The following is a 24,910-nucleotide window of genomic DNA, read 5'->3' on the forward strand; positions in this document are numbered from 1 at the left end:
TGACAGGTGTGAGGTGATACCTCATTGTAGTTTTTATTTGCATTTCCCTGATGATGAGTGATGTTGAGCATCTTTTCGTGGGTCTCTTGGCTATCTGTATGTCTCCTTTGGAGAAATGTCTTTTCATATCTTCTGCTCGTTTTTTAAAAAATGTTTTATTTATTTTTGGGAGAGAGAGACAGAGCATGAGTGAGCGATGGGCAGAGAGAGAGGGAAATAGAGAATCTGAAGTGGACTCCACACTGACAGCAGAGAGCCTTATCTGGGGCTCGAACTCATGAACCACGAGATCATGACCTGAGCCAAAGTTGTATGCTTAACCGACTGAGCCATCCAGGCGCCCCTTTTCTGCCCATTTTTAAATTGCATTATTTGAGTTGTATCATATTTTACATATTTTGGATACTAACCCTTTATTGGATATGACACTTGCAAATCTTCTCCCATTCAGTAGGTTGCCTTTTAGATTCGTTGATTATTTACTTAGCTGTGCAGAAGCTTTTTATTTTGGTGTAGTCCCAATAGATTAATTTTGCTCTTGTTTCTCTTGTATGAGGAGACATATCTAGAAAAAATGTTTCTAAGGCTAATGTCAAAAATATTATTGCCTAGGTTTTTCTCCCCGTTTTATGGTTTCAGGCCTCACATTTAGTCTTTAATCCATTTTGACTTTATTTTTTGTGTATGATGTAATAAAGTGGCCCAGTTTCATTCTTTTGCATGTAGCTGTCCACTTTTTTCTGCACCATTTGTTGAAGAGACTGTCTTTTCCCCAATAAGCTTAATTTTAACCTCTTTTTAAGATTTGTTGTTGGTAGTGGTTTTTGTGTTTTGTTTTATCTTATGTATGTATCAATGCTCTTGCTATCAATCAATACTTTTGTTTTCATTTAGAAATATTCTGTTAGTTCCTTAACTAATATTCTATTAGTTCTTAACTTCTAGGAGTTTTTTTTTTTTAAATAGCTGCTTCATGAGCAGCAAGAAAAAATCATGTAAACATACTATTTTCAAGGTACAGTATATTTAAAAGGAGTTATAATATATAACCGGCAAAAGATAGATACTGTGCTTAAGTACGGTATATCTTTGATAGGATAAGTAGTTGAGAGAGAGATAGTAAAAATATAATGAACAGCTAAAATTTAGATCTTATTTATGTGCATGTGTAGACATACACTTTACAGAGCATATATATTATGACACAGAAGTGAAGAGAAGAAGATATTAAAGAAAATATAAATAGTTGGTCGGGGAAGCCTGGTTAAGATTCACCAGAAAATTGAAAAGATACCAGGACTAGAAGAGTTATCATTTGGTACAGAGGAAGAAGCTATTTTTAAAATGTGAAGTGTTTGGGTGCCTGGCTGGCTTAGTTGGTAGAGTATGCAACTCTTGATCTCTGGCTGTGAGTTTGAGCCCCACATTGGGTGCAGAGATTAGTCAAAAAAAAAAGAAAGAAAGAAAGAAAGAAAGAAAGAAAGAAAGAAAGAAAGAAAGAAAGAAAGAAAGAAAGAAAGAAAGAGAAAGAAAAGAAAGAAAGAAGAAAAGAAAGAAAACGGAAAAAATGTGCAATATTTCAGATTAAGATGTGAGGCTATGCAGACAAGATATGTCTAGGAAACTGAAAGGACCTTTAAGAATGTATGGAAAATTAATTCATTATAGTGGGGCTAAAGAAGTAATTAGGACTGACAAAGAAATAGTTGCATCTAACAATTGCTTCCTTGCTTGCTTGCTTGCTTTTTCTTTCTGTCTTTATTTTTTGCATCTCACAATTTACAAAACGTCCTGTAATGTGGTTTATAAAATGCTTTCACAAACACCTTAGGTTATGAATATAGCTCCTCTGTGATTCCTTTGGTAGCAAGAATCCTTCCATATTGATCTCTCAGTCCCTAACACCTAGTTCTGGTGCTAATAGACTCACCAGTTGCTTACCAAATGATACATGGAATGGGGAACTTAAGAACAAAGCAGAATATTAACAGAAGACAGATGAAGGAGACAGAACCCCATCCATAATAAGCATAGAACCAAAAACTAAGGAACTGTAATACACACACACACACACACACACACACACACACACACACACACACATTTACTAAGCCCTTGAGTATATAAAATCTGGCTCCTAAGAGGTAATAAAACTAGGTTATTAAACCAGGCCGCCTTTGTAAATACCCACGGGACAATTTGATCCCCATGGTATTAACATGAATGGTAAAAGTAAGAAACAAATTGTTTTAGCAATAGCTGGAAGTGTAAGTTGGCAGGCAGTCAAAGTAATTAATCAGTGACCTGGTTCTCATGCTATGTTTTTCAGAATATCTAATTAATACAGTACTAATTTCTCATCTATGAAATGGAAATAATAATAAACCTCAATGTTGTGAGGAATTAAAGAGATTCAAATAAATTCCTTAATATAGGGTCTGTTTTAAGTTGTTATGTATTGTTTCTCTGGAATTTCAAGTAATTTCATATCTTTTAGAGCTAGAGTTTTTATTTCTTTTTCTGGTAGTATTGAAGCCTTGGCTTCCTTTTTTCTATGTTTGTAATCAGCTTGTTAGAAATTCAGCTATATTATAAAAAGAAAGAAATTCAGCTATAAAATATCTAGTGCTTCAATTGAAGTAGATGCATATTGTTATTTATGGAAAATTTTGAAGGCCAAAGTAATAAAAAAAATTTCCTTTTTCTTGCTATTTTCTAGCTATTTCTGTATCAAATTTGGGATAATTTTATTAGGATAATTTACAAATTGTCCTGGATGCACTTACTATTGCTCGAATTTTTATTAGCTTATTAATAAGAGATAAGCATACAATAAGTGGAAAATATTTTTTATACAAATTCCTAAACATTTCTAAAAATAGCCAACATTTCAGCTAATGGCAAGCTTAATACTTAGATTTCTTAGGTAGAAGGTATAATTTTTTTTTAATACAGGAAAATATAGTCTCTGCTCTTACTCTCCCTTCACATACTCATAGAAAAAAATAACAAAAGAAAAGAAAAAGAAAGGAAGATATGCACAAGCCCAAAAATTAGTAGTAGCAATTTTTTTTTAGTTATATAAAGGATTTTAGGGTTTTATTTCAAAACTGTTTGCTGGCTGTATATATTGCTTACAGTTTCTACATTTTTTATTCTTTTTTAAAAAAACAACACAATAACAACAACATTTAAGGAAATTTAAAAATACAGAAAAGTAATTCTATGAACCTAAAATCTGTTTTTGTTTGCTTATTTCTTTTTGGATTTTATTTTTATCCATTTGTGGTTCTAGCAAACACAATTGACAAACAAATATTCTCTTTTAAAGGTGGATATCCTTTAGAAGAGGACACATAAAGGTAGTTATTTACATCTTAGTAAGAATTACATTAAGGAGCCAGCTTTGTTTTTCTCCGAACAACTAGTAGTAATTAGGACACTGAAAAGGAGTGTTAATTAGGGAGGAGTAGGGGAGCAGTATGAGATTTTGGCATAAGGCATCAAGTGGCCTTTGGGATGGGAATTGGTGTTGTTGTTGTTGTTGTTAAGTTTATTTATTTATTTTGAGAGAGAGAGAGCACGTGCATACAATCAGGAGCAGAGAGGGAGGGAGAGAGAATCTCAAGCAGGCTCTGCAGGCTGTCAGCCCAGAGGCCGATGCAGGGCTCAAACCCAGAAACCATGAGATCATGACCTGAGCTGAAATCAAATGTCGGATGCTTAACAAACTGAGCCACCCAGGCGCCCCTAGGATGGGAATTGGGAATGGGATCCTAATTGGAGTGGATCATCATAGGTAAGTGAAGTCAGAGAAAATGGGTAAGTGGTTGACTCCAAAGGCAAATTTTGGCAGCTACATAATTTTAGAATCATTAGATCTGGGATGGCCAAGGATCTTAATCTTCTAATCTAGGTCCCACTGGATTCCACTTACCATGACTTCATTCTTTCTTTTCTTTTCTTCTTTCTTTCTTTCTTTCTTTCTTTCTTTCTTTCTTTCTTTCTTTCTTTCTTTCTTTCTTTTTCTTTCTTTCATTTATTTTGAGAGAGCATGAGTGGAGCAGGGGCAGAGAGGGAGAGTACCCCAAGCAGGCTCCGTGATGTCAGCACAGAGCCCAATGCAGGGCTCAAACTCCAGAATCTACAGATCATGACGTGAGCCAAAACTAGTAGTCCAACGCTCAACTGACTGAGCCAACTAGGTGTCCCTCATTCTTTCTTTTTTAACCAAGTGAATTAACACACATTTAAAAAAAATTAAGAAATGGGGTGCCTTGGTGGCTCAGTCCATTAAGTGTCCACCTTCAGCTCAGGTCATGATCTCGTGGTTCGTGAGTTTGAACCCTGCGTCGGGTGCACTCTGTGCTGACATCTGGCAGCCTGGAGCCTGCTTCAGATTCTATGTCTTGCTCTCTCTCTGCCCTTACCCCACTCATACTGTCTCTCTCTCTCTATCAAAAAAAAAAGAAGAAAGAAATGCTTTGGATACCTACAATATGCCCTACATCGTGAACATTAGAAAATGTGTAACAGACATAGGCCTTTCCTCTAGGAATTTAATATACAGTTGTAGAGACCTGACCTCTTATGAACCACTGGTATTTGTGGTTTAAGTGCATGGGAATATATTGCACAAACATAATTTATCTACTTTTGTGTCTTCTCACCTCCTCTGCTCACCACAGCTCTACTCTTTCCATTCTTGAATTTTATTTATTTATTTATTTTTTATTTATTTATTTTTTATTTATTTATTTATTTATTTTTTTAACGTTTATTTATTTTTGAGACAGAGAGAGACAGAGCATGAACGGGGGAGGGGCAGAGAGAGAGGGAGACACAGAATCGGAAGCAGGCTCCAGGCTCTGAGCCATCAGCCCAGAGCCCGATGCGGGGCTTGAACTCACAGACCGCGAGATCGTGACCTGAGCTGAAGTCGGACGCTTAACCGACTGCGCCACCCAGGCACCCCACAATTCTTGAATTTTAAAAAAGTGTTTCTAGGGGCACCTGGGTGGCGCAGTCGGTTAAGCGTCCGACTTCAGCCAGGTCACGGTCTCGCGGTCCGTGAGTTCGAGCCCCGCGTCAGGCTCTGGGCTGATGGCTCGGAGCCTGGAGCCTGTTTCCGATTCTGTGTCTCCCTCTCTCTCTGCCCCTCCCCCGTTCATGCTCTGTCTCTCTCTGTCCCAAAAATTAAAAAAAAAAAAAAAAAAGTGTTTCTAGAACTTTCTCCCTGTTTCACCCATGTTTACTTTTTCTTCATCTTGAAGTGTCACCCGCGATGATTAGTGCATAAAGTGCTATGTGGGCACTTTACACATTCAGAGGTTTTTTAACAAGTAACTTACAGAGTACCAGCTGTGCAAAGTCTTGTGTCCGGGCACTAGGAATACAGTAGTAAACTAGATCTAGGTTATGATTTCACGGTTCATGAGTTGGAGCCCCATATTGGGCTCTGGGCTAAAGGACAGGACCTGCTTGGGATTCTCTGTCTCTGGTCTCCCTCTCTCTTTGGCCCTCCCCTGCTCTCTCTCTTTCTCTCCCTCTTTCAAAAAGGAATAAATAAACATTTAAAAAACTGTTTTGTGTTGTATAAAATATACATCCCATAAAATGCAAAATCTAAGTATATAGTCTGATGAATTTTTTTTAATGTTTATTTTTGAGAGAGAGAGAGCAAGCAGAGGAGGGTCAGAGAGAGAGGGAGACAGAATCTGAAGCAGGCTCTAGGCTCTGATCTAACAGCACAGAGCCTGACATGGGGCTTGAACTCACGAACCGTGAGATCACGACCTGAGCCCAAGTTGGATGCTTAACCGACTGAGCCACCGAGGAGGCCCTGGCCCAGTGAATTTTAGTATGTATGTACATTTGTAACCACCACCCAGATAAAGATACAGAACATTTATAGCACCCTTAAAGGTGTCCTTGTGACCTTTCCCAGTCCACACTTGTTGGACACTTGTCCAACTTGTTGCCCCTAGATAGCCATTATTCAATTTCTGTTATTCTATATTTCTATTATTTTATGATAAATTGATTTTGCTAGTTCCTGAAAACATAAATGTAATCATACAGTATTTATACTTTTGTGTCAGGTTTTTCTTTTTTCAGTTTATATCTGTAAGATTCACCCATGATGTGTGAAGTAATGTTATCTGTTTTTTAATAGCCAAATGCATTCATCCCTCTCAGATGTATACTTAGAAGAAGTGGAATTGCAGGATCACATGGTGGTCTATATTTATACCTTCCAAAGTGATTGTACCAATTTATATTTACACCAGCAATACATGAGGATTCCAGTGCTCCACTGTCTTGCTAATTTATTGTCAGGCTGTTTAATTTTAGCCATTCTAGTGGATATGTAATGCTATCTCATTGTGGTTTTAATTTACATTTCCCTGTTTGACATTTAATTTTGGACATCTGTTCATACACTTACTGGCCATTTGGAAATCCTCAGCTGTGAAGTGCCTGTTCAACTTTGTGTCTATTATTTTATTGTATATTGTCTTTCTGCAAAAGGCATTTCAGGCAAAGGGAGTATTCTTTTTTGTTGTTTATTTACTTATTTTTGAGAGAGAGAGAGTGAGCATGGGGGATGGACAGAGAGAGACACAGAGAGAATCACAAGCAGCTTCTGCGCTGTCAGTGCAGAGCCAGATGTGAACCCATGAATCGTGAGATCATGACCAAGTCAAAACCCAAGAGTCAGATGCTTAACCGACTGAGCCACCCAGGCATTCCAGGCAAAGGGAGTATTTAAAGAGTGTGGGGCTGCTTGGAAGGTAAGGTATGTTGTAAGGAGGTACAGAGAGCTAATAGTGTCATCACGGCTTTGGGAACAAGGAAACTGAAGCATAAAGAAGCTAAATAACTTGCCCAAGTAAGTGGCAGACCCCGTATTTGAACACAGACTCCAGTGTCTATACTTCCCACCCCCACCCCCCCCGCACTTTATTGAGGTATAATTGACAAATAATATATTTAAGGTATTTAACCACTGTGCCTGAGTGGCTCAGTTGGTTAAGCGTCTGACTTCAGCTCAGGTCATGATCTCCCAGTTTGTGAGTTCAAGCCGTTCGGGGTCTGTGCTGACAGCTCAGAGCCTGGAGCCTGCTTCAGATTCTGTGTCTCCCTCTCTTTCTGCCCCTCCCCTGCTCTCTCCCTCAAAAATAAACATCAAAAAAATATACAATGTGATGATTTGATATGTATATATATTGTGAAGGGATTCTTACAATCAAGTTAATTAACACATCCATCACCTCACATAATTACCCTGTTTTTGCTCAGTGTTTGTGCTCTTAACCACTGTGATATTCCTTTATAAAAGTGATAGGATCTTAGATGTGAAAGGAAACTTAGAGATTGTCTGATCTGATCCTTTCAATTTTTCTTTTTTCCCCAATTTTTAAAATTTTATTTTATCATGATAAAATATACGCAACATAAAACTTACCGTTTAATTAAGTGTACAGTTCAGTATCATTTAATCTTCACATTACTATGCAACCATCACCACTGTTAATCTCCAGAACTTTTTCATCTTTCCATATCAAAACTCTGGACCCATTCAATTAATAACTCCCTTACCTTCTCCCCCCAGGCCCTGGTAATTACCATTCTACTTTCTATTTCTATTAATTTGACTATTCTAAGTGCCTTTATATAAGTGGAATCATTGAATATTTGTATTTTTATTTTTGGCTTTTTTCACCTTGCATAGTACCTTAAAGATTCACTCATGTTGTGGCATATATCAGAATTCCTTCCTATTGTTAAGATTTTTTTTTTTTTATTTTTAAATAATCTCTTCATGCAACATAGGCCTCAAGCCCCAAGATCAAGAGTTCATGCTCTACCGGCTGAGCCAGCCAGGCTACCCAGAATTCCCTTCATTTTTAAAGGCTGGATAATATTTCTTTGTAGGTATATCACATTTTGTTTATCCATTCATCAGCTGATAGACAATTAAGTTGTTCCTAATTTTCACTATTATGAACAATGCTTCTATGAACATGGTTGTATAAATATTTCAGGTACCTGCTTTCAGTTTTTTCTTTGTGTATTCAGAAGTGAAATTGCTGGATCATATGGTAAATCTATGTTTAGTTGTCTTGAGGAACTGCCATTTTATATTCCCACCAACAGTATACAAGGGTTCCAATTTTTCCACATTCTGGCCAATACTTTTTTTTTCTTTTTCCCTTCCCTTCTTCCTCCCTTCCTTCCTCCCTTGCTCCCTTCCTTCCTCCCTTCCTCCCTTCCTCCCTTCCTCCCTTCCTTCCTTCCTTCCTTCCAAAAGTGTGTGAAATAGTGGGATTTTTTTTCTTTTTTAAAGTTTAAGTAATCTCTAACCCAACATGGGGCTTGAACTTATGACCACGAGATCAAGAATCACATACTCTTCCAGTGGAGCCAGACAGGTGCCCCTCTGATTGTGGTTTTGACTGGATTTCCCTAATGATTAGTGATGTTTATTTTCGTTCCATGTGCTTATTGGCATGTCTTCTTTATAGAAATATCTATTCAGTTCCTTTCCTCATTTTTGAATTGGGTTATTTTCTTGTTGTTGAGGTTTTTTTAAGGAGTTCTTTATATACTGTAGATATTAATCCTTTATCAGGTAGATGATTTGCACATATTTTCTCTCATTCTGTGGGCTACCTTTTTACTTTGTTGATACCATCCTTGGTACACAAAAATTTTTAATTTTGATGAAGTACAGTTTGTCTTTTTTGTTGTTGTTGTTCTTTTGTTTCCTGTGCTTTTGTTGTCACAGCCAAGAAATTATTGCCAAATCCAGTGTGGTAAAGCTTTTCCTGTATGTTGTCTTCTAAAGGTTTTTTTCTTCTTAGGAGTTATGGTTAGGTCTTTGATCAATTTTGAGTTTATTTTTCAATGTGGTGTTAGGTAAGGATCCAACTTCATTCTTTTACGTGTGGATATCCAATTTTCCCAGCACCATTTGTTGAAAAGACTATCCTTTCCTCATTGAATTGTCTTTTGTACCCTTGTTGAAAATCATTTGACAGTATATGAGAGGGTTTATTTCTGGACTCTATTCTGTTTCATTGATTTATATGTCTGTCTTTATGCCAGCACCATATTGCTTTGATAACTGTAGCTTTGTAGTAAATATTGAAATCAGGAAGTGTGAGTTTTCCAACTTTGTTCTTTTTCAAGATTGTTTTGACTCTTTGAGTTTCCTTGAGATTTCATATGCATTTTATAGTTTATTTATTTATTTTTAGTAATCACTGCACCCATAGTGGGGTTCAAACTTACAACCCTGAAATAAAGAGTTGCATGCTCTTCTGACTGAATCACCCAGGTGCTTCTCATATGCATTTTAGGATGGATCTTTCTACTTTTGCAAAATCATTGGGATTCTTATAAGAATTTCATTGAATGTGTAGATCAATGTATCTTAATAATAAGCATTCTAATCCACGAATATGGGATGTCTTTCCATGTATGTGTATCTTATTTAATTTCTTTCAGCAGTGTGTTGTAGTTTTCATTGTACAAGTCTCTTATTTCCTTGGTTAAGTTAATTTCTAAGAATTTTTTATTCTTTTTGATGCTATTGTAAATGGATTGTTCTGTTATTTCCTTTTCAGATTGTTCATTGTTAGTATACAGAAACATAACTGATTTTTGTGTGTTGATTTTTTTTAAGTTTATTTATTTGTTTAGAGAGAGAGAGTGCATGAGCAGGGGAGGGGCAGAGACAGAGGGAGAGAGAGAATCCCAAGTAGGTTCCTCACTGTCAGTGCTGAGTCCAGCATGGGCCTTAAAATCATGACCTGAGTGGAAATCAAGAGTTGGACACTTAACCGACTGAGCCACCCAGGTACCCCTATACAACAAGTTCATAGCAAAGCAGGAACTGATATCCATACTTTTTTAAATTTCTGATCCAGTGTTTTATTATTTTTATTGTTTTTAAGTTTTTATTTAAGTAATCTCTACACCTAATGTGGGGCTCAAACTCTTGACTTTGGCTCAGGTCATGATCTCACAGTTTGTCAGTTCGAGCCCTGCATCAGGCTCTGCATTGACAGCATGGAGCCTTCTTTGGTTTCTATCTCTCCTTCTCTCTCTGCCCTTCCCCCACTCTCTCTCTCTTTCAAAATAAATAAATAAACTTAAAAAAAAAAAAAAAAAGAGTTGCATGCTCTTCTGATTGAACCAGCCAAGTGCCCCCTGATCCAGTGTTCTTTCCATTATACTGGGTTGTCAGGAATATGGATAGCAGGTTATGGAAAGGGGTAACATGATTCTCTTGTTATGTGTTTATTTTAGAATATTTTCACATCAATAAATCTAGTAGATGACAGTGTAGAGAAATTTTAGCGTTAAGAGATTTTTTTGCTATTTGATTTATAACTCCAAATTTTTACATCTGACAAAGTTAAGTTTACTTAACTTTCAGAATGTCATTATTCTTTGCATTTCTTCAGTGCAGTTACAATTGGAACTGATATGCTGGAATTGGACTGCCATATCACAAAAGATGAACAAGTTGTAGTGTCACATGATGAGAATCTAAAGAGATCAACTGGAGTCAATGTAAACATCTCTGATCTCAAGTACTGTGTAAGTAACAATGCATGATAAACTACTACCTAATAGATACTAGAGCCTGTAAGATTATTAAAAACAATGAATGCCAGATAGTGTTTCAATAAATAATAAAAAATAAATGATAGTGATTAAATAATGAATGTCAAAGAAAATTTTAAAAACTATTCTAGGGGCACTTGTGTAGCTCAGTTCGTTAAGCATCCAACTTCAGCTCAGGTCATGATTTCACGGTTCATGGGTTCAAGCCCTGTGTTGGGCTCTGTGCTGACAACTCAGAGCCTGAAGCCTGCTTTGGATTCTGTGTGTGTGTGTGTGTGTGTGTGTGTGTGTGTGTGTGTGTGTGAGTGTCTGCCCCTCCCCTGCTTATGCTCTCTCTCCCTCTCTCTCTCTCCCCTTCTCTCTCAAAAATAAATAAACATTAAAAAAAAAAAGAAAACTATTCTAATTTCCAGTGAGGATTTGTACTTACTACAGACACCTGTGGATACATTTTGGAGACTTATTTTTATAAATATTTTAACAAAATTACCAAAGTCTTCAAATGTAAAACTACTAAAATTCAACTTGCTTGAAGTATTCTACAATTTATTTGATTCAGATTAAATATATGAATTAATTTTAGTCTTCAAGGATAGGAAATCTGATTTTAGTGGTTTACATGCCATTATAGTAAAGACTGATAAATGGATGGGAAAAATAAATGCTTTGTTTTACCACCTAAAGAAAACTTATGTTAACAGGATACTATCTGTATGTATATCTTGTATGTTTTTTACATGGTTATGATCCTACTGTATATTGTGTATATTGTGTTTTTAAACACTTTAACATTATGGTATGATACACATTTTTCCATGCTTTCTCATTTAATAGACTTTCGTTTTTAGAGCAGTTATCAGCAAAATTGAGCAGAAAGTACAGAGTTTCCACTAACTTCTGAACCTGTACATGTACAGCCATCCCTCCCCCCCCCCCCAACATCCTGCACCAGAGTGTTACATTTGGTACAATCTATGAACCTACATTAACACATCATTGTCACCCCAAATCCATAGGTAACAGTAGGTTTATTTTTATTTTTTTAATGTTTATTTATTTTTGAGAGAAAGAGAGAGAATTTATTTATTTTTGAGTGGGAGAGGGACAGAGAGAGGGAGACACAGAATCCGAAGCAGGCTCTAGGCTCAGAGCTGTTTGCACAGAGCCTGACGTGGGGCTCAAACTCACAAACCACGAGATTATTACCTGAGCTGAAGTCAGACGCTTAATGAACGGAGCCAGACAGGCACCCCAGTAGGGTTTATTCTTAATGTTGTACATTCTGTAGGTTTTAACATATAATGACATGTACGTTTTAATGTGTAATAATATGTATCAACTATTACAAGTGTCATACATAATAATTTCACTGCCCTAAAAATCCTTGGCCTGTTCATCCTTCCTGCCCCCCAACCCCTGGCAACCATTGATCTTTTTATCGTCTTCATAGTTTTACCTTTTCCAGAATGTCATATTGTTGGAATTGTTTGGTATTTAGCCTTTTCAGATTCCATGCTTATTTTTCATCAGCATTTTAAATGACTGCAGTTATTCCATTGATTGGATATGGAGTTATTTTTAACCATTCCTCTTCTGTTGTTGGGCATTTGAATTAGTTCTAAGTTTTTTTTTTTAATTTAATTAATTAAGAATAAAATAAAATGCCACTTAAAAAAAGTGTTTTAAGGATTCTAAAATCTGGGACTCCTGTCTGGCTCAGTTGGTGGAGCATGTGACTCTTGATCTCAGGGTCATGAGTTCAAGCCCCATGTTGGTCGTAGAGTTTATCTAAAAACAAAGTAAGAATTAAAAAAAACAAAAAACAAGAGAGTTCTAAAATGTGATAATAGAGGAATTCCCATTTTTCTGTACCCTTACCATTATTGAATATTATAACAAAAATTTCCTAAATTTTAATTTTAATTAGCATTTATTTATTTGTGAGTTTAAAGATTTTTTTGTTTGATTGTCATTGTTTAAAATTGTCTCTTCTTGACATTTATCTACTGAGATATTTGTATATTTATTATTGAGAAAAGGTCCATATTAAATAGTACAGATTTCTTTTCTTATAAGTTGTGAAAGAAAGTAGTTCTATGATTGATTTGCTGTTTGGGATATTCTGCTAAAGAGTGCCCTATGTAAACATAGGTAATGTTTTATTCTTTTATTTTTTTGAAGAAGCATATCTTTATCTTAATGTAAGACACCAAAATACTTAAAAAATTTTTTTAAATACTTTTAAATTTTGAGAGCTAACTTTTTTTTTTAAATCATATCTTTTAAAGGAACTCCCACCTTACCTTGGCAAACTGGATGTCACATTTCAAAGAGGTAATATTTCCCATTTGCAGCTTAAACATTTACATTAAAGTGTATTTGGTATTTGTTTATACTGAGAATTAGATATACATGTGTGTTCTCTTGTCATAGTAAATTCCAGCTAAAGGTACTGCCCTCAGTACCTACTCTTTCAGACCTACAGATCTGAAATCTGGACCCTAAGATGATAAAGACTAGAGATTTAACTGGCTCATTCTATTTAAATTTATGTACAGGTAATTTAAGCCTGTATACTTAAAAAAAAAAAAAAAAAAAAAAAAGCCTGAATACTAATTATAAGAAACCCAGATACTATTAGGGATGCTTTGCATTTCTAAAGCTTCAAATTATAGACGATTACTATAACTTGCAGCAGTAATCCATCATAAGCAAAAACAATAAGTGAAAAGACATTGAAAAGGACCCCTTTCAGATCATTACTGATTCTGTAACGTTTGATTTTATGTCATTTCACTGCTCCCTATATTAAATTATTAAAGAGAATTCTATTACTCAAATAAACCACCCATTTCCTGGTCATTGTCACTTTTTAATCACAAGCATAGCAGTTTTCTCTCTTTTGAGGGAATATTTCTCACAAAGGAACATGTCCCTTGGCCCAGTTTGTTAGACTTGTTAGAATGGAAAATAGACCACCTGGAGATAAAGGTTGCTAAGCAGGTACAGGGACCCACACTATCACAATTCAGCCTCATGTTTTGAATGATTCAAATGTAACTCAGTAAAACTACAAGATGGTACATATTATGGTCCTTTGTATGGAATGGCTTGCATTTATTTAAAAAAAAATTTTTTTTTAATGTTTATTTATTTTTGAGAGACAGAGAGAGACAGCATCAGCAGGGGAGGGGCAGAGAGAGAGGGAGACCTAGAACATGAAGCAGGCTCCAGGCTCTGAGCTGTCAGCACAGAGCATGACGCGGGGCTCGAACTCACGAGCCGTGAGATCACCACCTGAGCCGAAGTCGGACGCTTAACCGACTGAGCCACCCAGATGCCCCTGGAATGGCTTGCATTTAGTTAAAACCTTGGTTAAATGTCAAGGATCTATTGATAATAATATTAAAAAAGAAATGTAACTACTTTGTGACCTAGATTTAAAACTGGCCAGTGTAATTTCCGATTGGTTGGAAAATTTAAGAAAGCCAAGTAAAAATCAGAAAATTGCTTAAATTAGCTATCTCTGAAGGATGTTTCGATCTGAAAATGGTTTGATTTTACTTTCCAAGTATCATTAAGCTGGGTTGGTTTGAGTAAACACTTTTTCATTCTTGTAATTTAACAGGATTATACTTGCCAAGCTATTATATAATATTTGTGTCCATTGTGGATTTGTGAAGGTTAAAAACATTTTGTAAGTGAAGTGTTTTGTTTGTTTGTTTGTTTGTTTTGTTTCTTTTTTTATGTTTATAGAGCAAAGCCAAAACCTCACGAAGATTAAAAGATCCTTTGAGAGGAAAAATGTTTTTACTTTTTTTTCAGGTTTTATTCCTTTCTTTCTTTTTTTAAAGTTTTTATTTATATACCTTTCTCATAAAGTCATAAAATATTTGAATATGCAGTGACCTTTGAGACTATATAATTCTATCTCCTCCTGTTATAAATAAGGAAACCGAGGCATAAAGATGTAAATTAACTTGATTAAGGGCAGGCATACAACAAATAAATGACAGAGGTAGGACTTGAAACTAGGCCTTCATCTAACCAGGTCAGTGTTCAGCTGTACTATCTGGCCTCGCCATCTAAAAAATCTTTTTTTTCTTTCTTAATTTTAAAAAATATTTATTTATTATTTATTTATTTAATTTTTTTGAGAGAGAGAGACAGACTGATAAAGCACAAGTGGTACAGAGAGAGAGGGAGACACAGAAACTGAAGCAGGCTCCAGGCTTTGAGCTGTCATCACAGAGCACCACACAGGGCTTGAACTCATGAAGTACAAGATAATGACCTGAGCCAAAGTCAGACACTCAACCGACTAAGCCACCCAGGCATTCCTAAAGAGTATCTCTCTCTCTCTCTCTTTTTTAATGTTTATTTATTTATTTTAAGAGAGAGAACGAGCAGGGGAGGGGCAGAGAGAGGGAGAGAGAGAATCCCAAGCAGGCTCCGGTGCTGTCAGCACAGAGCCAGATGTGGGGCTCAAACTCACAAATGGGGAGGTCATGACCTGTGCTGAAATCAAGAGTCAGATGCTTAACTGACTGAGCCACCCAGGTGCCCTAAAAGTCTTTTCTAATGCCTTATTAATAGCAATGCCATGTACATTCAAGTTTCAGACAGCTAAAAAGGGTAATTAATTTTCATTCATATTGCATTCAGTTCATATTACAATTAAGAATGCCTTACATGTGAAATTTACTGCATTTAGGCTAATATACAGTACTTGATTCAGATTAGGTAGATAGTTGTTCCTTTGTGTGTGTGCGTGTGCATCCTATTCCCCTCCTCAGAATTCTGGCTTACTTTTCTTTAAATATTAGAGAGAGAGAGAGAGAGAGAGAGAGAGAGACTGTCAACTCTCAGAGGAATACAGGTTTTAGGCCTCTTGCTTTCTTTGTGATTCACAATTTTACCAGAGATGGTAAAGGTGCTTTGGTCTACCACAGGCTACATTAAAAAATAAATGTAAAGAAAGAATATAAAAATGTGTTAACCAAAGGGTTTGTTCTTATCTATCCTGCTAACTTGAAAGTGGATTTTTTTTCATGGAAAATACACATTCTGGATAGTCTAGGTTGGTCAGAATGATCACTTTAAAAGTTCTTGCATGCTTATAAGAGGCTACTTCACTCATCCCATCACCCAGCACATCCTATCGCTTACTCCTTGCCTGTCACTCTAGTTTTCCTCTTTCCCTTTTTGTAGTATTTCCTAGGTGGTTTCTTCTGCCCAGAACAATACTGGGGACAAACTCCTTTCCCCAACTCATTTTCTATATTCTGTGTTAGCTGAGGCATTAATTTAAATATTTTCACATCACTTTAACATAGTTCTTTTTTTTTTTTTAGTTAAAAAAAAATTTTTTTTAATGTTTGTTTATTTTTGAGACAGAGAGAGACAGAGCATGAATAGGGCAGGGTCAGAGAGAGAGGGAGACACAGAATCCAAAGCAGGCTCCAGGCTCTCAGCTGCCAGCACAGAGCCCAACACGGGGCTTGAACTCACAGACCATGAGATCATGACCTGAACCAAAGTCAGACGCTTAACTGACTGAGCCACCCAGGTGCCCCCCCCTTTTTTTAGTTATTAATGTAACTTAAATCCCCTTGTTTCTTTCTTTCTTTTTTTTTTTTTTAAGTTTATTTATTTATTTTGAGAGAAAGAGAGCAAGTGGGGTAGGGGCAAAGAGAGAGGGGAGAGAGAAGGAATCCCAAGCAGACTCTGCACTGTCAGCACAGAGCCCATTGTGGGGCTGGAACCCACAAACCGTGAGATAATGACTTGAGCCGAAATCAAGAGTCAGACACTTAGCTGACTATACCACCCAGGCTCCCCTAATTTCCTTGTTTCTCCCACTATTAGATGCAATATTATTCTTATTGTATAATGTTCCAAAGTTAGTTTTGTCTGTTTGACTTCTAAGTTGATCCTTGCAACCTTACCTTCATGTGAATAGCTAATGCCCATGACAATTCTTTTGACTGCTAAATTAATTTTTTCACCCTTAACAAGCTATGAAAAATTTTACTTAACTAAAAAACAGTACTGTTTAAATGGAATGTAGCAATAGAAATGCTCTATATTTGCACTGTTACAATAGACAGTTAATCACGTGACTGTTTTATTTATTTATTTGTTTGTTTGTTTGTTTATCTATCTATTTATTTATTTATTTTACTTTACATCCAAGATAGTTAACATATAGTGCAATCAGGAGTAGATTCCAGTGATTCATCCCCTAAGTATAACACCCAGTGCTCATCCCAGGCCCCCCTTAAGGCACACCTTCTACACATGAGTATGGACTCTGACAACATCAAAAGCACATGATCCATCCAGCTGAGGATTTCAGGAGACCTCTCCCCGTGTTCATATTGTTATGCTTAAAGTTCATGTGCTCTCTTTGTGGCCAAGGAGGCAGAGCCAAATGATTGAGAGGCTAGTCAGTATGATCCAGAGTCCCACCATCTGAATTACAAGGAGTAGTAAAAAGACAAAAAGAATGGAATACAGAACAGACAAAACAGTAACACATTTTCCTTTTTTCCCCCATTTACATGCTGACTTTTCATATGAGCCTTTATTATGGATAATTTTTTCACTTTTTGGCATAGATTTAATTTACTTTGTTGATATACTTCTTTGAACAATAAAGATGAAATAAAAGGTCTTTTACCATTTTGTTATTCACATGGTAGTGGAATTGCAGTTTCAGAGGGAAGGGGAAATTTTATAAGACTTGCATAGCAAAGGGGTGTCTGACTTCAGCTCAGGTCATGATTTCATGCACTGGGCTCCACACTGACAGTGCAGAGCCTGCCTGGGATTCTCTCTCTCTAATCCCCTACCCCCATCTCAATCTGCCCCTCCCCCTCTTGCGTGCTGTCTTTGTCTCTCTCAAAAATAAATAAACTTAAAAATTACTTAATATAGCATGTATAGTATATTATGTAAATGATTCAAGGCAAAAGAGATTAAGGAAAAAGTTAAGAAAATAACCCTCAGGAAATGTAAAAAATGATTAAAAAATCCTCTTCTTATTTTTTTTGTGACTCAATTTTCTTTGAATAGCTGTATTGGTACAATTCTTTATTACTGAATTAGCATGTATTTCCCTTGCCTGAACATATATATATATATATTCTCAGTCTCTGAAAATTTCAGTGGTGATAGCTTAGCAAAACTTTCCAAACAACCTCAGTGTCCACTAGCAGGGTATAGGGAAGGAAACATTTTTTCCCCTTCTACTCTCTAGGTTCTCAGCAAGGCTCTGTAACAAAAGAGAGATTAACAAGAGTAAGACAGAAGTTTATTAATATGTGTGTGTCATGGAGAACCTCAGGGATGAGTAACTCAAAGGTGGCTAGAACTTGAGTTTATATAGCATCTTAAACAAATCCAATACATTTTCAGAGAAATGACAAGACAAAAGGGATTTTGAGTTTCTAGGGTGGCAAATTGTGGGAAGGTGGATATAAAGATGAATAAGGAAAGATAAAGGCTAGTCAACAGTTTGTATTGTGGAGTCCTGTGGTGCTGATAAGGGTCTAAGGTTGTTGGTGATTACGTTGTGGAAAAATTTAAGTCTTGTTTCTAGGCAGATGGGAAAGGACCGAGATTTTCTCATATCTGTTTCATCTCAGTTGCCTTACGTTCAAAATAATCCTAATGCCAAACTGCCATATTTTGGAAGTGGTAAACTCTGTTACCTTTCTGGGGGAATGGTTAAATTAAAATAATTAAGGGACAGGGCGCCTGGGTAGCTCAGTCGGTTGAGCTTCTGACTCCTGATTTTAGCTCAGGTCATGATCTCACGGTTTGTAGGTTTGAGCCCCGCATTGAGCTGTGTGCTGACAATGCGGAGCCTGCTTGGGATTCTCTCTCCCTGTCTCTCTGCCCCTCCTTTGCTCATGCTATCTCTCTTTCAAAATAAATAAAACTTAAAAAAAATAATTAAGGAGCATCTGGGTGGCGCAGTCAGTTAAGTGCCCGACTCTTGATTTCGGCTTGAGTCATGATCTCTCAGTTTCTTGAGATTGAGCCACACATGCTATCAGCACAGAGCCTGCTTGGGATTCTCTCTGTCTCTCTCTGCCCCTTCTCCGCTCGCACCCTCTCTGTCTCTCTCAAAATAATAGAATAAGATTGGTGGATTAACACTATCGATGTCATGGTTATGATATTGTAGTATAGTTTTACAAGAGGTTATTATTGGGAGATCTGGGTAAAAGGTGCACAGATCTCTATTTTTCTTATAACTTCAAGTGAATCTATAGTTATTTCAAAAAGTTCAATGAAAAAAATTTTTAATCATAATTCTAAATATAGTGTATGAACATGCAACATTTATTTTTTTACTTATGTAAAAGATCAGATTAAGGTCTGTAGGTACGCTATTATAACTCTTATTAAATTACGCATAGAAGGGGCACCTGGCTGGTTCAGTCAGTAGAGCATGTGACTCTTGATCTTGGGGTTGTGAGTTCAAGCCCCATGTTGGGTGTAGAGATTACTTAAAAATAAAACCTTTAAAAAATTATGCATAGGATAAAAATGATCACAATGCTTATATCTAAGTTGTTGGATTTTAGATGATTTTTCTTTTCTTCATACTTTTCATCATTTTGTAAATGCCTTATTATGAATACATACTATTGTGAAAACAGTACTTTATCTTTTTTTCCTAATCATCAAAAAAGTGAAAGTTATCTTTTAAAAATACTTTTAAAAATCTTGCTTTCTCAGCATGCCAATGTGAAGGAAAAGATAACCGAATCCCATTACTGAAGGAAGTTTTTGAGGCCTTTCCTAATACTCCCATTAACATCGATATCAAAGTCAACAACAATGTGCTGATTAAGAAGGTACTTAAGGCATTGCCTCTTCTGACTGTATTGTATTTCACAAACTAAATGAGGCTAGAGTAGGTGACTTCATAGATTGCTACTGTTTAAGGAAATGTGATACTCTAGGGATCAGTATTGTTTTAAATAATGCCCTGGTAGAAGAGATTACTTTACTGTAGGAAAGCCTATTTTCAAAGTGAGTTGTTTTGTCTCAGTCATGCATAAAAGTGAGCTCCTGTGAACCAATTGTTCTGGCAATTAACTTCTTCAGATTTAACTTGCTTTGTTGGTAGTTTATATCAAATGACTAAATAGTGGTACTCTCTTAGATAAATCATATAATGGTAAAATGTAAGTAATTGCTTATATTTTATAAAATAATCTGGATTCATATATTCGTCCAAAAGTTTGTATGACTCACTAGCAGAAAGTCAGTTGTAACCCATTTGTAAAGTGAAATAATGTAAATGGATTTACAAATAGGCACATGCATCAACTTTTGAATTTTCACATGTAGGTTTCAGAGTTGGTGAAGCAGTACAGACGAGAACACATAACAGTGTGGGGCAATGCCAGTTATGAAATTGTAGAAAAGTGCTACAAAGAGGTAAGCTTCAAAAATGATACAGAAAGATCTTCCTTGCTGTTGTTGTATATCTATACATGGTCTTACAGTAATAATTTTTTAAATTACCTTATTTCAAAGCCTCATACAAAGACAGATGGTACTGGGTAGAGGCACCTAGCCAGAAGTTTACTAATAGAGATAATGGATTTAATAGAAATAATGGACCTTACAGTTTAAGCTCTATGTACTTGGGCTGGCTCACAGAATTTATTTTCACATGCTAATATTAGTTGTTTGCCAACACTTTATTATGTACATTATGAAACAAAATATGATTCCTATCTTTTAATGTCTGTTTTTTTGGTTTGGTTATTGAAATTTTCTGTGTAATTTTGAATTGAGGAAAGTATTTAGTCATTCAACTCTATAGCTCAAGCTTCTCTGTTCCCTGCCTCCCAACAGAATTAATCAAATTAATCCAGGATCATAATTATCAGGTGGTATATAAAAGTAGGGCCATCCACCTACTGAGATCTTTCTGTTTAAAGAAAATATATCTATAAAAAGTTAATTTGATATATCTTGACATGGTTGCTAAGCCTCTATAAGCAAGTTTAGCTCTGTACTATAGCTTCTATAAGTATAGCTTATATAGTTATATACTATAGCAAGTATAACTAGGAGAATATGAAATTCAAAATGTTAAAAAACCTTAAGCATTGAAGACTCTCTTTCAAAATACAAGTGATAGTACAGAAGAAATATTGTGACATAAGTAGCAATTCAAAATACAAAGTTTTCTTTGGGGAGGGCCCTCCTTCCTCACAAAAAAGGTAAAAACATAGATCCAGAATTGGCACCACTACAATTAAAAGTACAGTTGAAGGCCTCATTAAGGCAAGTAAGTTTTATTTATGTGCCACAGGTTCTCTGAGATCCCAAGGTAACTTGTGTACAAAAGGAGAAAACAAAGTAGTCATTGGGACAAATGGCTTCAGATTCCTGAGAATTTAGGACTAATATTTTTCCATAATTCATCATTATCTAATGGTATTTTCATATGTCATTAAAAGTGACTGTATTATTGAAGTTTTACATTTTTATTTATTTATTTACTTACTTATTTGAGACAAAGAGCAAGTAGGGGAGGTGCTGTCAGTGCAGAGCCTGATGTGGGGCTTGATCCCATGAACTGCAAGATCATGAACTGAAACCAGGAGTCAGAGGCTTAACTGACTGAGCCACTCAAAATTTTTTTAAATAAAAAATAGGAGTGCCTGAATGGCTCAGTTGGTTAAGTCTCTGACTCTTGGTTTTGGCTCAGGTCATGATTTCACAGTTCATGAGATTAAGCTCTGACAGCACAGAACCTGTTTGGGATTCTCTCTTTCCCTGTCTCTCTGCGCCTTCCCTGCTCATGCGTGCTCTCTCTCTCTCTCAAAATAAATAAATAAAAATTTTTAAAAATTCTTAAAATAAAAAATAGTGATAACAGCAAATGCTGAAGAAGATTTGGAGAAGCTGGATCTCTCCTACATTGTCAGTGGGAATGTAAAATACTACAACCACTCTCTTAATTAGTTGGATAGTGTACCCAAACTAAACATACACTTACCATATTAACCAGCAATCTCACTCTTGGACGTTTATCTCAGAAAAGTGAAAACTTATGCACAAAAAACCTGTCTATCAATGTTTATAGCAGCTTTATTTATAATAGCAAAGTACTAGAAACCAACCAAAATGACCTTCAGTGGGTAGATGGCTAAACATGATGTAATACTATTCAGCCATAAAGGGAAAGGAACTACTGATACATGCAACAACCTGGGCTGCCCTCATCCTTGATGTCATTTCACTTGGAAAAAATGAACCTCAAAAGGTTACATACTGGAATCACCTACATTGCACACCTGAAACTCACATATATAACACTGTATGTTAACTGTCTGGAATTAAAATTAAAATAAAAACCTAAAGAAACAAAAACCAAACCAAAACAAAAAGGTTGCATACTGTATGATTCTATTTATGTAACATTCTCAAAACTATACACACAGAGCAGATAAATGGCTGTCAGGGGACAGGGACTGGGGGCAACTACAGAGAGGTAGCAGGAGGGAGTTCTCATTTGTGATGGAGCTGCTCTGGATTTTGACTGTGGTGGTGGTTACACGAATCAGTACATTGTTAAAACTGCATTAAACCAAACACATGCACAAGTGAATGGAGATTTTAAAAAAGGTGAAAACTGCATAAGGTCTATGGTCTAAATGATATACCAGTATAGTGATATTATACTACAGTTATGTCAAATGTTACCATTTGAGGAAGCTGGGCTAAGGGCACATAAGACTCAACTTCCTGTGAATCTATTATTTCGAAATAAAAAGTCCACTTTTGACCCAGAATTATAGAACTTTTCCTTTGATTCACCAATTTTTTTTAGAAGCCTCTGGCTTTCTGTCATTTTAGAATTTAAAAACTCCAAACTTCCAGCAGTCATTTTCAGACATCATAGTAAACATGTCTCAAAATATTTGTCATTCATATCATGAACATACCATATAATTAAGTCATACATCTTTTACAATTCTTTTTTTTTAATTAATGTTTATTTATTTTTGAAAAAGAGAGACAGAGACAGAGTGTGAGCGGGGGAGGGGCAAAGAGAGAGGGAGACACAGAATCCAAAGCGGGCTCCAGGCTCTGAGCTGTCAGCACAGAGCCCAATGTGGGCCTCGAACTCACAAGCCATGAGACCATGACCTGAGACCAAGTCGGAAGCTTGACCGACTAAGCGACCCAGGCACCCCTCTTTTACAATTCTTAAAATACGATTTATAAGAATTTTACATTAGTCCTTTAATTCCCAAATGCTAGCAACTAAAAATATAAAAATAAAAAAAAAAGAGCGGCACACCGTGGTAAGAGGAAAACATGTAGAACTTATTTCCACTTAATGGCTTTTAATTCATTCTAACTTAATGCAGTGGTTCTTTTGTTTGTTTGTTTGTTTTGTTTTGTTTTTTGAGAGAGAGAGAGAGAGAGAGAGCGCAAGGGGAGGGGAGAGGGGTAGAGAGAGAGAGAGAGAGAATTTTTTTTTCTTTTTTGAGAGAGAAAGGGCACAAGTGAACGAGGGTGTTGAGAGAGAGGGAGAAAGAGAATCCCACGAGGGGCAGAGAGAGAGAGAGAAAGTGGAACTTACCCAAGGCGGGGCTCGTGTTTACCCGATGCAGGGCACCAGTTCACCCAAGTGTACTCGAACTCACGAACCGTGAGGTCATGACCTGAGCTGAAGTCAGATGCTTTACCCAACTGAGCCACCCAGGTGCCCCACTTAATGCAGTGGTTCTTAAAGTTGGCTGGATGTTGGAATCCTAAATCCTAAATAAAGATATTAATGCTTAGGTCCCATTCCCTAAATTCTATTTATTTTGTTCAAATATGGTTGACATAATGTTATATTAGTTTCAGGCGTACAACACAGTGACTGGACAAATCAGTACTTTATGCTGTGCTCACCACAAGTGTAGCCACCATCTGTCAACCGTATAACACTATTACAATACCACTGACTCCACTTCCTATGCTGTACCTTTTATCCCCATGAGCTATTCATTCCATAGCTGGAAGCCTGTATCTCTTACTTCTTTTCACACATTTCTCCCACTCTCCTCCCCTCTGGCAACCATCAGTTTGTTGTCTGTATTTATGGGTCTGTTTCTGCTTTTTGTTTGTTTATTCATTTTGTTTTTTAGATTCCACATGTAAGGGAAATCATACGGTATTTGTCTTTCTCTGTCTAACTTATTTCACTTCGTGTAATACCCTCTCAGTCCATCCATGTTGTTGCAAATGGCAAGATCTCCAGATATTCTAATTTAGAAGATACAGAGTGGCACCAGCTGTTATGTCAGTGGTGTGCCAGCATACCAAACCCCACCCTCTCCCACCACCAGCAGCCTTGCATGGCTCCCAGAAATACCAATTATTTTTTTTAGTTCTCTGGGTCCAAAGTTGTGTAAGTTTTGAGGGTCAGCTCCTAACCCTATTTTTCCCATAAGCTCTGTTATTTTCAGTGCATGAATTTGCAGAAATCAAGTTTTTGAGGGACTTGTACATTGTGTTACAGCTGAAACACCTGTGTATAAATAAGCCTAAAATATTACAGAGAGACATATGAACAGAGAGAGAAGAAACGCTCAAACTAATTTATTCTCTTTTATTCTCTTTTTTTTTAAATAAAGAAGTGAGTAATTTAAAGCTAATATGTAAAATAAATTACTTGTGGGGCACTTGGGTGGCTCAGTAGCTTAAGTATCCGACTTGATCTCAGTTCAGGTCTTGATCTCAGGGTCGTGAGTTCAAGTACCGCATTGAGCTCTGTGCTGGTGTATAGCCTGCTAAAAAATAAAATAAAATAATAAAATAAATTACTTTTTTGCATAACTTTTTCAATATATTATTTTTGTATAGAAAAAATCAACTCCACCATAATTTCTATGTTTTAAAGACAAATATAGGAGGGGCTAGGGAGAGGAGGATACGGGGAATTGTATACTAGGCATAGAGTTTCAGTTTTGCAAGATAAAAAGAGTGCATATCTATATGAAGCTTACATTCTAAGAGTTTTGAGATCTGGAACATATTTTCCAGTAGAAACCGAAAAGGATGGCTTGATTCTTGGACTAGCTTACAAAATCTTATCTATATTTGATCCATAATGTAACTGAAAGATGACATATTTGCAACAGTGCTAATATATTTTATCTATAGATATTCATATCAATGTCATATCTTACTTAAATAATGTATAACTATATCTATAGATAAGAATACATATATATCG

At 36.2% G+C, this 24,910-nt stretch overlaps 1 protein-coding gene across 2 annotated transcripts in view; it reads left to right on the top strand.

Moving 5' to 3' along the window:
- The window catches only part of GDPD1 (glycerophosphodiester phosphodiesterase domain containing 1), a 50,292-nt gene that overhangs the window by 16,112 nt on the left and 9,270 nt on the right, over nucleotides 1-24,910 (top strand). For both annotated transcript variants that reach the window (XM_058703403.1, XM_058703404.1), the window contains exons 3-6: nucleotides 10,476-10,611; nucleotides 12,927-12,972; nucleotides 19,390-19,508; nucleotides 20,008-20,097. In XM_058703403.1, the coding sequence (XP_058559386.1) occupies nucleotides 10,476-10,611; nucleotides 12,927-12,972; nucleotides 19,390-19,508; nucleotides 20,008-20,097 (391 nt within the window). The remainder of the gene's footprint in view (nucleotides 1-10,475; nucleotides 10,612-12,926; nucleotides 12,973-19,389; nucleotides 19,509-20,007; nucleotides 20,098-24,910) is intronic.

The sequence above is a fragment of the Neofelis nebulosa genome, chromosome 16 (assembly GCF_028018385.1).
Source record: "Neofelis nebulosa isolate mNeoNeb1 chromosome 16, mNeoNeb1.pri, whole genome shotgun sequence".
Lineage (NCBI taxonomy): Eukaryota > Metazoa > Chordata > Mammalia > Carnivora > Felidae > Neofelis > Neofelis nebulosa.